This window comes from Cebidichthys violaceus, unplaced genomic scaffold (assembly GCF_023349555.1).
Source record: "Cebidichthys violaceus isolate CVI_PGR_0920_01 unplaced genomic scaffold, fCebVio1.0.p SCAF_57, whole genome shotgun sequence".
NCBI classification, from domain to species: domain Eukaryota; kingdom Metazoa; phylum Chordata; class Actinopteri; order Perciformes; family Stichaeidae; genus Cebidichthys; species Cebidichthys violaceus.
In genome coordinates, this window is record NW_027176783.1 from 548389 (window position 1) to 562107 (window position 13719).

A 13719-nucleotide genomic window follows, 5' to 3' on the forward strand; every position below is an offset into this window, starting at 1 on the left:
CAGGGTTTTTAAATCAAACAATTCCCTCCTAGTGAGATGTATTATATATATACACATATATATATATATACACATATATATATATATATATATATATATATATATATATATACACATATGTATAAATATATATACGTATATATATATATATATATATATATATATATATATATATTTATATACATAAAAAATAAAATAAAATAAAATAGTGAATTAAAGTTTAGTGACAGAGTGATGCCTCCTGTCAGGTCGTCCTATCTCCGCAGCAGTAGTTCCTTCAATTCCTCAACACCTCGTCTCCTCCACGCTAGTGTTTTCATCCCGGTGGTGGTGCTGCTTCCTCCGACCTTTGCTCCTCCGGCTTGATATCCGTCTGACAGCCTGTCTGTCTGTGTGTGTGTGTGTGTGTGTGTGTGTGTGTGTGTGTCTGTGTCTGTCTGTCTGTCGCTTCTTTAACCTGAACAACAACAAACAACAACAAACAACCCTGGAGGTCGGTGCTCCGGTCCGGGTCCAGAGGAGCTAGCTTTAGGAGGCTCCCGGAGCGTTTGACGTTAGCCGAGCGAGGCAGCTGGACGGCGGGCAGAGGGAGCGCAGCATGGCCGTAGACAACCACAGCCAGGCGGCGGAGGAGAAGACGACGAGCGGGAGTCAGAGTGAAGGTACCGGGGAGGGAGAACCGGGGGATGGCTTAACTACACACGGTCCGCACGGCTCTACAACTCGGGCGAACTGGTACCTGATGGCAGGACTGGTGTGATGGAATAATACTCCATATTTAATGTATTTAAATACATTAAAAGCCATAAATACAGAGTTTCGCTGTATGTCTCGGGTTTTATAGGTGTAGGGCGTCAAAGGCTGTTTGGCTAACTAGCAGCTAAACTCACCAAACTTAGCTGACTTATTGAGGGCTAATATTTATACAAGTTAACTATTACAGTGAACTAGTATGCGAACAAACCAATGCCGGCACTATTCAACTGTACTCCAGATGTTTAGTGAATAAAGATAGTGTCGTAGTTTTAATTTAAATTGATTTATCATGCTAGCTGAGCTAGAGGCTAACGTCCAAGGCTAGGCTAACTTCTCTGTTTACTAGTCTGAAACTAGTTTGTGCTGCTAACTGACCCGTCAGTGTTAGTTACCGTGGTTACTGTACTTTGTGGAGGCTGGAGCTGTGCAGCTAACGCTAACAGCCGCATTGAGGTGACTCTAACCTCCAGGTGTCGAGTGGATCGCTGACGTGGAGGCTGACCGTGACGTCACGGTGGAGCTGTTGATTGATGAGCCACGTGCTACTTCTGTACCTGATTATGGATTAAAAGATCTATATTTCATTAATGTGAATGTATACAGTACTACATGTACCTCTGAGGTGTAGTACAGTATAAAGTACTACATGTACCTCTGAGGTGTAGTACAGTATACAGTACTACATGTACCTCTGAGGTGTAGTACAGTATACAGTACTACATGTACAGTATAAAGTATATTCATATTCTTTTGTCTGTAAAAGATCAACATTGATTCGTTGTTTGGTCTCAGAGTTAAATGTTTAGAGTGAAGGAAGTGATCAGTGATGGATGATCACTGAACATCAGGGTGGTCCTCTGACTACATGTCTGTTGACAGGTAAACATGTAGACACACAGACAGACAGACACACAGGTGACAGACAGATACACAGGTGTGACAGACAGGTGTGACAGACAGACAGGTGTGACAGACAGATACACAGGTGTGACAGACAGACAGGTGACAGACACACAGGTGTGACAGACACTCAGGTGTGACAGACACACAGGTGTGACAGATACACAGGTGTGACAGACAGACAGACGTGACAGACAGACAGGTGTGACAGACACACAGGTGTGACAGACACACAGGTGTGACAGACACACAGGTGTGATAGACAGACAGGTGTGACAGACAGACAGGTGTGACAGACACACAGGTGTGACAGACAGACAGGTGTCACAGATACACAGGTGTCACAGACAGGTGTGACAGACAGACAGTTGTGACAGACACACAGGTGTGACAGACACACAGGTGTGACAGACAGACAGACGTGACAGACAGACAGACGTGACAGACAGACAGGTGAGACAGACACACAGGTGTGACAGACACACAGGTGTGACAGACAGACAGGTGTGACACACAGGTGTGACAGACACACAGGTGTGACAGACAGACAGACAGACAGACAGACACACACACAGGTGTGACAGACAGACAGACAGACAGACAGACATGTGTGACAGACAGGTGTGACAGACACACAGGTGTGACAGACACACATGTGTGACAGACAGGTGTGACAGACACACAGGTGTGACAGACACACATGTGTGACAGACAGGTGTGACCTGTGTCCTCTGCTGGTCCCCACAGTCCACAGGAGGCTGAAGTACATCAGTCTGGCGGTGCTGGTGGTCCAGAACGCGTCGCTCATCATCAGCATCCGATACGTCCGCACGTTGCCGGGCGACCGCTTCTTCACGATGTCGGCCGTCGTCATGGCGGAGATCGTGAAGGTCGTGACCTGTCTGTTCATCATCCTGCTTCAGAAGAGATGTGAGTGACATCATCACATCATGACATCATCACTACTGAGACAGGAACATGCAAATATCACTGTTCAACTCATTATTTTACTGTGATTATAAGAAGTGAACGGTTATGTTGAAGTGAAAATAAATAATGTTGTCATCCCGACCAGAGACGTACAATTAAACCCCCCCCCTCCTCCCTGTCTCCAGTCCATGTGAAGGACACCGTGTACTTCCTGGTTGACTCCATCGTGTTTCAGTACAAAGACACAGTGAAACTGGCCGTTCCTTCTCTCATCTACACGCTGCAGAACAACCTGCAGTACGTGGCCATTTCCAACCTGCCAGCTGCCACCTTCCAGGTCAGACCTCATACCTTCGTCTTCATCATGGTGGTCCATCTCTTTATACAGTCTCACTTCCTGTCTGTGTCTCATTGGTTCCTACTGAAGATGTTAATCTTTAAAAACACACAGTTTCAGAATAAACTACAATGTGCTGATGATGATGAAGGAACAGGATACCTGTTAGTGTTTTAATGACATCAGGATACTAGTTAGTGGTGGTTCGAGTCCCGACGTGTCTCTGTCCTCTCAGGTGACATACCAGCTGAAGATCCTCACCACGGCTCTGTTCAGCGTGATGATGCTGAGGAAGACCCTGTCCAGAGTTCAGTGGGTTTCTCTGCTGCTGCTCTTTGCTGGAGTCGCCGTTGTTCAGGTACGTCATAGTTCAGGTACGTCATAGTTCAGGTACGTCACCGTTCAGGTACGTCACCGTTCAGGTACGTCATAGTTCAGGTACGTCATAGTTCAGGTACGTCATAGTTCAGGTACGTCACCGTTCAGGAGTTCAGGTACGTCACAGTTCAGGTACGTCATAGTTCAGGTACGTCATAGTTCAGGTCCGTCATAGTTCAGGTACGTCATAGTTCAGGAGTTAAGGTACGTCACTGTTCAGGAGTTCAGGCACGTCACAGTTCAGGTACGTCATAGTTCAGGAGTTAAGGTACGTCATAGTTCAGGTACGTCACAGTTCAGGTACGTCATAGTTCAGGAGTTAAGGTACGTCACCGTTCAGGAGTTCAGGCACGTCACAGTTCAGGTACGTCATAGTTCAGGTACGTCATAGTTCAGGAGTTCAGGTACGTCACCGTTCAGGAGTTCAGGCACGTCACAGTTCAGGTACGTCATAGTTCAGGTACGTCATAGTTCAGGAGTTCAGGTACGTCACCGTTCAGGAGTTCAGGTACGTCACCGTTCAGGAGTTCAGGTATGTCACAGTTCAGGTATGTCACAGTTCAGGTACATCACAGTTCAGGTACGTCACCGTTCAGGTACGTCACAGTTCAGGTACGTCATAGTTCAGGAGTTCAGGTACGTCACCGTTCAGGTACGTCATAGTTCAGGAGTTCAGGTACGTCACCGTTCAGGAGTTCAGGTACGTCACCGTTCAGGTACGTCACCGTTCAGGTACGTCACAGTTCAGGTACGTCATAGTTCAGGTACGTCACCGTTCAGGAGTTCAGGTACATCATAGTTCAGGTACGTCATAGTTCAGGTACGTCACCGTTCAGGTACGTCACAGTTCAGGTACGTCATAGTTCAGGAGTTAAGGTACGTCACCGTTCAGGAGTTCAGGCACGTCACAGTTCAGGTACGTCATAGTTCAGGTACGTCATAGTTCAGGAGTTCAGCTACGTCACCGTTCAGGAGTTCAGGTACGTCACCGTTCAGGAGTTCAGGCACGTCACCGTTCAGGAGTTCAGGTACGTCACCGTTCAGGAGTTCAGGTACGTCACAGTTCAGGTACGTCACGGTTCAGGTACGTCACGGTTCAGGTACGTCACAGTTCAGGTACGTCATAGTTCAGGAGTTCAGGTACGTCACCGTTCAGGAGTTCAGGTACGTCACCGTTCAGGAGTTCAGGTACGTCACCGTTCAGGTACGTCACCGTTCAGGTACGTCACCGTTCAGGTACGTCACAGTTCAGGTACGTCATAGTTCAGGTACGTCACCGTTCAGGAGTTCAGGTACGTCACAGTTCAGGTACGTCACAGTTCAGGTACGTCACGGTTCAGGTACGTCACGGTTCAGGTACGTCACAGTTCAGGTATGTCACAGTTCAGGTACGTCACCGTTCAGGTACGTCATAGTTCAGGTACGTCATAGTTCAGGTACGTCACCGTTCAGGAGTTCAGGTACGTCACCGTTCAGGAGTTCAGGTACGTCACAGTTCAGGTACGTCACGGTTCAGGTACGTCACAGTTCAGGTACGTCATAGTTCAGGAGTTCAGGTACGTCACCGTTCAGGAGTTCAGGTACGTCACCGTTCAGGAGTTCAGGTACGTCACCGTTCAGGTACGTCACCGTTCAGATACGTCACAGTTCAGGTACGTCATAGTTCAGGTACGTCACCGTTCAGGAGTTCAGGTACGTCACAGTTCAGGTACGTCATAGTTCAGGTACGTCATAGTTCAGGTACGTCATAGTTCAGGTACGTCACCGTTCAGGAGTTCAGGTACGTCACAGTTCAGGTACGTCATAGTTCAGGTACGTCATAGTTCAGGTACGTCACCGTTCAGGAGTTCAGGTACGTCGGCTCACGTTTACTACTTCAGGACGTGTTCCAGGTACTTGTACTTTACTTATTTACTTTACTTTTTGTTGTACTTTAACTTAAATAAGGTGGTTAATGCAGGACTTTTACTTGTAACAGAGTACTTATACCCTGTTGTATTACTGCAGTAGAAGATCTTAGTACTGGTTTATAACCCGATTGAGTGACGTTATTGATCTCCTCTCAGTTGGAGCAGGAGGGGAAAAAGGAGGCGTCGGTGTCTGAGTCGGAGGGCTCCCACCAGAACTACTCAGTGGGTCTGGTCGCCGTGGTGATCAGCTGCCTGTCGTCGGGGTTCGCCGGCGTCTACTTCGAGAAGATCCTGAAGGGGAGCTCGGCGTCCGTCTGGATGAGGAACATCCAGCTGGGGATCTTTGGCACGGCGCTCGGCGTGCTGGGCCTCTGGTATAACGACGGCGCCGCGGTCGCAGAGCTCGGCTTGCTGTTCGGCTACACCGGCACGGTGTGGTGCGTCATCTTCAACCAGGCGTTCGGCGGGCTGCTGGTCGCCGTGGTGGTGAAGTACGCCGACAACATCCTGAAGGGCTTCGCCACCTCCTTCTCCATAATCGTGTCCACGGCGATGTCCGTCTACCTGTTCGACTTCCAGGTGGACCTGCTCTTCATGGCGGGGGCGGGGCTTGTCATCGGCGCCGTCTACATGTACAGCCTCCCCAAAGCCGCCGCCGGCTCCTCGTCACCGAGCTCCTCCTCCTCCTCTTCCTCCACGTCTTTGGCGTCGCCGAGGACAGACAGAGGCGTCGAGATGGAGGCGTTTCTGCCAAAGTCAGTGATGGTGAAGTGACTCCCTCCCTCTCTCCACCTCCTCCTCACCTCTTTCCTCCCTCTAAACTCCTAAAGGACAGGATCTCCTCTTGATCTTCTCCTTCCTCCCCCCTGACCTGCAGACCTCATCTCAGCTGAAGACTGTCGACGACGGAGGAGAATTTCTCCTCGTCTTTTTCTAACTTCTCTCAATCACCGGACCTCCTCGCCTCCTTTTTTCACTCCACCTCCTGTGATGAAAATGAGAACAGAGGAGTCTCTCTTTACTCCGAACTCCTTCTGACTCGAGGAGGAGGAGGAGGAGGAGGAGAACGTCTGGTTTTAACTCTGCTTCTCCTCCCACCTCCTGCTTTTCCTCCCTTAACACTAAACACTAACCTCTCCTCTCTCCTCTCCGCCGCTGTCCTCGTCACAGACTAACTGCTCAAAGCACAACAAGAGGAAGAGGAGGAGGAGGAAGGAGCTGCCTTAAAACTCTCTCTGTTACTTAATGAAAGAGGAGAAGCCTTATTGATTGTGATGGAGAACGACTCCTCAGTTCAGCTCCTTATTTTCTTTCTTTCAGAATCGACACATAATAGTGAGAAGTGAAACATTCAGAGGATTTCTGTCTCTCAGCGTTTATATCTGATGTCCACAGAGAACCGTTTGAGATATAAAATATAATATCTGTGATTTTAATCTGCAACAGTGAAAACTAGAAAATATCTTCAATAAATGAAGACGTCCATGAAGAGATTAAAACAGATGATGTGACCATCATCACTTTAACACATCCAGCTCTGCTTCTTCTGTCTCTCCTTCTGCTTCTTTCTGTCTCTTCTTCTTCTGCTTCTTTCTGTCTCTTCTTCTGCTTCTTTCTGTCTTTTCTTCTTCTGCTTCTTCTGTCTCTCCTTCTGCTTCTTCTGTCTCTTCTTCTTCTGCTTCTTTCTGTCTCTTCTTCTTCTGCTGTTTTCTGTCCCTCCTTCTGCTTCTCCTTCTTCTGTGTCAGGTGCCTTTATCTTCTTGTGTGTTTAACGTCAGCAGGAAGACTGACCTCAGATCAGTGTTTAGACCACGTCTGTCTCACTGCAGCCTGTTGAAGGAGACTTCCCATTGAAGGAGACATCCCGTTGAAGGAGACGTCCCGTAGAAGGAGACGTCCCGTAGAAGGAGACGTCCCGTAGAAGGAGACTTCCCGTTGAAGGAGGCCTCCCGTTGAAGGAGGCCTCCCGTAGAAGGAGACTTCCCGGTGAAGGAGACTTCCCGGTGAAGGAGGCTTCCCGGTCCTGAATGTCTTCAGTGGGACCGTGGAGATGCTTCCTGTTGTTTACGTTGGGGGGGGGGGGGGGGGCACAATCAGCTTCCTGTTGTTTTGTCTCCAGCAGCTGATTGTGACCAATGACGAGAAAAAATAATCTGTTTTCAACATAACAAACATTTTAGAATGAAATATTTCAACTTCATGGACAAACATTTAATTCTTTAATGAATTAAATGAGAAAATGTTGATTATTAAAAATGTTTGTTTTTCTTCAGCTTCAGCTGGTCGTCATGGAAACAAAATATTCAACAACAATTTGTTTATTTTTCCTCTCAAAGTACAAAATGTTTTGGTTTTATTATCACAATCAAAAAGAAAACGGACGTTATTTTCAATTTTGTTAATTTCAGTTTTTTGTAAAAAAGAAAAAAAAAAGAAGAAATGTTTTCTCTGTTTTGGGAACAAATATATATATTAATATATCTTAAGTTTAATTTAAGAGGGAATGAAATTTTGATCTGTAGCTCTGTTTGATTTTCTGGTGGAGGAAGAGGAGGAGGAAGAGGAAACTCTGCAGGTCGCTCTGTTATTCACTAATTAATTAATATTCAGACTCAACGGTTGCCGTGAAAATCAGGACAAAACAATTGATCTGAATTTTATAATCTTTATTTATTTTGTATTTGATCAAAGATGTGGAAACTTTTTTTAATCCTTTTCTCTCGATCACAAGTTAATTATCTCCCAGATATAAACCGGATCAATATCGATCAACAATAACGTTGTTTCTCAAGATGAGATAAATATCTTTGGATTAAATCCAAATAATATAGTTTGCAGAAAACAATATTTTCTATTTTCTCCTGAGAGAACCATATTTATTATTAATTATACTGTAATCAATGTTCTTCTATAATAACTTATATTGATTACTGCACTCTAAACAAATTTCACCGTAAAATAACGGTAACTTACTGGCAGCAGGAACGCCATTCATTTACTGGGGTTTTTTTTTACGGTGAAGCTACCGTAATTTACTTTTACGGTATCTTACCGTATACTGGATTGCGTTATGTGACAGTAGGGCACTGGGTTTTACGGTGATGTTACGGTATGTACCAGAATGTTACCGTTTATTTACAAAGGGTAATACAACCCAATACTTTTGCATTTAATTCCCAAGAAATAAAAGAATCACAATAGACATTCAATACATAATTGTTGCAGTTTAATACATGTTCTCAAATAATAAAGGGACATTTGTATTACATCACAAAACTCACAATGTACTCCATGTTTAGAAGAAAACAAATAAAATCATAAAATCTTTAATGACCGGCTTAACTGAACTCATGAAGAAAACCTCAGACCGGTAGCGCCGAGATCGAAAAGTGGCCGATGGTATGCTGTTGTTGTTCAGCAGTAGGTACCTATCCCTAGAGTGGTACGTTACTATTGTTCAGCAGTAGGTGTTACTATTGTTCAGCAGTAGGTGCTGAACAATAGTGGTATGCTACTGTTGTTCAGCAGTACAACAACATACTGTTGTTCAGCAGTAGGTGCCTATCCCTAGAGTGGTATGTTACTGTTGTACATCAGTAGGTACCTATCCCTAGAGTGGTATGTTACTGTTGTTCATCAGTAGGTACCTATCCCTAGAGTGGTATGTTACTGTTGTACATCAGTAGGTACCTATCCCTAGAGTGGGATGTTACTGTTGTACATCAGTAGGTACCTATCCCTAGAGTGGTATGTTACTGTTGTTCATCAGTAGGTACCTATCCCTAGAGTGGTATGTTACTGTTGTACATCAGTAGGTACCTATCCCTAGAGTGGGATGTTACTGTTGTACATCAGTAGGTACCTATCCCTAGAGTGGGATGTTACTGTTGTACATCAGTAGGTACCTATCCCTAGAGTGGGATGTTACTGTTGTACATCAGTAGGTACCTATCCCTAGAGTGGTATGTTACTGTTGTTCAGCAGTAGGTACCTATCCCTATAGTGGTATGCCAGTACTTTTCCAACGGCACACTGTTTGCTGAAGGCAGGTTCCACTTGAAAGTGGTAGTCCACTGTCAGACAGGCACGCCAGTGCCGTCTCTTGATGCATATGCACATTTAATGTAAATTGGTTTGATTCACAAACAGTGATGCCGTAAATAATTTTTTTGGACTTTATTGACAAAGTAGCGCAACACAGCGTCTTAAATAAAGGAATGTATCTATTTTATCTCATCCATTTTCTTGTTTGGATATATGAAAGGCTTTTTAAATGACAAAGTGATTTAGTGTTTGCTGATGTGCCCTGAAACTGATATTATGGCCAATGTATGTTTGTACATACCGCTGAACAACAGTAACATACCACTCTAGGGATAGGTACCTACCTCTGAACAACAGTAACATACCATTCTAGGGATAATTACCTATCACTGAACAACAGTAACATACCACTCCAGGGATAATTACCTACCGCTGAACAACAGTAACATACCACTCCAGGGATAATTACCTATCACTGAACAACAGTAGCATACCACTCCAGGGATAATTACCTATCACTGAACAACAGTAACATACCACTCTAGGGATAATTACCTATCACTGAACAACAGTAACATACCACTCCAGGGATAATTACCTACCACTGAACAACAGTAGCATACCACTCCAGGGATAATTACCTATCACTGAACAACAGTAGCATACCACTCCAGGGATAATTACCTATCACTGAACAACAGTAGCATACCACTCCAGGGATAATTACCTATCACTGAACAACAGTAACATACCACTCCAGGGATAATTACCTATCACTGAACAACAGTAACATACCACTCCAGGGATAATTACCCATCACTGAACAACAGTAACATACCACTCCAGGGATAATTACCTACCGCTGAACAACAGTAACATACCACTCCAGGGATAATTACCTATCACTGAACAACAGTAACATACCACTCCAGGGATAATTACCTACCGCTGAACAACAGTAACATACCACTCCAGGGATAATTACCTACTGCTGAACAACAGAGGCATACCATCGGCCACTTATCGATCTCGGCGTCACTCCCTCAGACACTGAATTAAAATAGTATTAAGAACAGTGTAATAGAACTGCATCACAGTCTAGCTTGTTAACAGGTCTTATACACATTTAGAATTAATTTGAACTGCATGAACTCACACATGAATGAAAACAAAGAGAAAGAACACCTTGAAAGAGGACTTGACTGCAGCGTCTGGCTGGTATCCTCAATCTCTGATGACGAGTGACTGTAAACAAACACAATAAAAAGATTAGAAACACAATGTTCTGAACTTCTGGAAAATTCTGACATCAGGATAAACACACTTTAAAGAAGCTTTAGGTGTGAGACTGGGTTTGCATGTGCCTCACACATGTTAACATATCAGTGCAAGTCTTTGCAAAAAGCTAATAGAACAACACCATACAGTTTAGATGAACAGACTCCTATGTGATGAGCTGATTACGTTAGGTGACGTAATGAAGCTAAGACAACGGACCACAATGGACTAACGTTCAACACTAAAATGAGTTTGATCTGGTGTTAATGTTGCTCCTGGGATAACACACAGGTAACGTTACTGTTAGCGTTACCTCAACTGTTCATCGCCTTGAACAAGTTGGTGATTTCTGGTCCGCTCTCCATTTTGATAATCGTCCCATTTGCGGTCCTACAGTCGGTTCAATAAGAGCACAAGTTAGGTTACTAACGTTACATCTTAACACTGTAATTGGTGATTAACTTTATTTATGTTAACTTAACTTGCTATGCTGTTAGCTAGCTAACCTTTCTAAGGCTAATTGAGCTCGAGCTAGCTAACGTTACAGAGCTAACGTTAGCTCCGCCAATATTATCAACCTAATGTAACGAAACAGACCAAGTGAAACATTATCTGAGATGTTAACAGTTCAATAATCATAAAGACAAAACTATAATGGAGACTTTAAATTTCAGGTGATAAGTGTAACATTACCTCAGCTCCTCGGTTGATCTCCACATGGTGCTCAGAAGGATGAACTGAAGCTGTGATGTCCAGAGTCATGGTCAGGAGCAGTCGGTCACGTCTTGTCACTCAAACATTACTTTTAGGCAATGAACAGTTTGAATAATAAATATTTTATCATCATAACGGACACATTAACCTACAATAGACAGTACGATGTAGATGGATTGTGATTCACTGAACTTGTGTAGAGAAGCGTGTTTCCACCACTTCACAGAAAATACTGTATCATGCTGTTAAATTACAGTAGTCTGCTGTTATCGTTAATTGACGGCATTAACTGTTAATTTACATGCAAGGGATGAACATTTAACTATATGTTAGTTATGAAATACTGTAAGATACTGTTTTACATCCACCGTAAATTTACAGAAATTCATTACAGTGTGCTGACTTCATATAAATATCTCGTTATCTTGAGATAATTATTTGAAAAATGTATAATAATAAAAAATAGTTTTCTCTTGAAAAAACAAGATGATTATTTTCTTATTAAAAAAAACAAATATATAAAAATTATGAAAACATTTTTAACATAAAATACTGAGATCATTAATCATGTAAAACTATAATTTTTTTCTCATCAGGATCAATAAATATCACTAAAAATTGTTTTCTGGAGATAATCTTCTGATTTATATTTACTGATATTGTTTTTTCTAACAAATCAAAACTGAATCTTTTATCATCACATTTAAAAACGGTCTTAGTTTATGGTTGTAAAACAATAATTATCTTAACATTTTGATTGAATTTATTTCATTATTGTGAGAAAACAAAACTCTTAATTAATTCATCGTCCGTATTAAATCTTTAATCGGAAAATGTGACATTTTGTTTCCGCTTTTTGCATCAAAATTCCTAAGCTAAAAGAAGCAGCAGTTTAATTCATTTTATTTTTTATAAGTTGCTCAGAGATTTTAGGTATTTTTCCCAAACGTTTAATAAATCCTCTTAAACCTGAAACAGAGTTTCTGTCTCATCAGATTCCTCCAGAGTTTCTTTTTAGGCTCCTCCTCCTGTCTGGGTCGTGATGGTTGGACTTGTAAATACTTCTTTTGGTAAAGTTTTATATAAACAAAGAAATGGACTCAAAGACTCTGCAGTGTGTCTTTTTTTTGTAGGTAAATTCTAGTAAAATGTTTCATTTTATTTCTGCAGCTTCAGTGATAATAAATAAATCAGGAGACAAAGAAAGTTGAGACGTTAAGAATAAGAAGTTATTATTTTAAGAGGATGTCGTGAAATTATAAAACTTTATGTTTAAATAAGAAAAGTAACAAGATGAATGTGGAATATTTAACGAGTTAAAAATCTATTTATTATGTTTATCACATTTTTTCTATTTTCCTCATGAAATCTACACATTTCTGCAAATTCAGCTCCAACAAATCAATATATGTATAAATGTGTATATATTTATATATATATGTATATATACATATATACGTATGTATATATATATACATATATGTATGTATATATATATATATATATATACGTATACATGTATACATATATGTATGTATATATGTATATATAGACATATGTATATATATGTATGTATATATATGTATGTATATATGTATATATATACATGTATGTATATATGTATATATGGAGTATTAAATGTACTCAGAAACATTAAGGGTTGAAGATGGAACATTAAAACATGAAATCAGAGGATATTTATTTATTCATTCATCAAATATTAGATGTAGTCATTGAAGCTGTTTTGAGTAAATAGATTATTTGAGATACTTCTCATCTTGTGAGGAAAGAGTTAACTTCTTCTTCTGCTTCTTCCTGTTTCTGTCCTCCAGGTGTTCAGCTAAACAGAAAGGATCCTGAGTGACAGACGGCTGCTTTCATCCTCCCTGCTGGTGGTACTGCAGTATTATTATATACGGTACTACTGTTGTATGTATGTATTGCATGTATTTTTGTCTTCACATCGCTGCCTTAAAGTTCCTGTCGTTGAGCTTCATGTCAACTTTTAAACTGTTTATTAAAGTGGAAGTTTAAACTCTGTCACTGAGATTAAAGTTTTCTACGAAGTTTCAGACGTTTGATGAACTACTGAATGTTTCCAATAAAAGTTTTTTTATTGAGTAACTTTATTAAATCTGTGAACTTTGTGTCGTTTTGTTCTGATTCACATGATTTATGATTTGAAAGACGAATTGATAACAATCACATCAAACAAAATTAAGCTTTTGTTCACAAATGTGTACTTATAAATCTAAAATCATCAGCTGAGAATATTTTTGATTTGTGGTTGAAATATGAAACATGTTGATTCTGTTGGTGAACCTCTGGATCAATAACGCCTCGTTTATCAGATTATGTTGATTTATGAATCACCAGAGGAATGTGTGAGGAGGAGAGGAATAACGTAAACAAATAATTCTGTTAAATGATATATTCATACCAACAATAACAAATAAAGAGCCTTTAATCCTC

General features: G+C 41.7%; 1 protein-coding gene across 1 annotated transcript; it reads left to right on the forward strand.

Moving 5' to 3' along the window:
• Positions 1-281: 281 nt before the first annotated feature.
• Positions 282-13381, forward strand: slc35a2 (solute carrier family 35 member 2). The gene is made up of 6 exons (XM_068732113.1): positions 282-662; positions 2404-2586; positions 2772-2923; positions 3159-3281; positions 5368-5966; positions 13080-13381. The coding sequence occupies exons 1-6, from the start codon at positions 599-601 to the stop codon at positions 13105-13107; spliced, it is 1149 nt and encodes a 382-aa protein (XP_068588214.1). The 5' UTR covers positions 282-598; the 3' UTR covers positions 13108-13381.
• The last annotated feature ends 338 nt before the right edge of the window (positions 13382-13719 follow it).

What these genes read in the sequence shown, in the direction of transcription:
- slc35a2 (XM_068732113.1), top strand. Translation starts at nt 599, where the DNA reads ATGGCCGTAGACAACCACAGCCAGGCGGCGGAGGAGAAGACGACGAGC. An exon ending in CTGGAGTCGCCGTTGTTCAG is followed by an intron (nt 3,282 to 5,367) that starts GTACGTCATAGT and finishes ATCTCCTCTCAG; the next exon opens with TTGGAGCAGGAGGGGAAAAA. An exon ending in ATGGAGGCGTTTCTGCCAAA is followed by an intron (nt 5,967 to 13,079) that starts GTCAGTGATGGT and finishes TCTGTCCTCCAG; the next exon opens with GTGTTCAGCTAAACAGAAAG.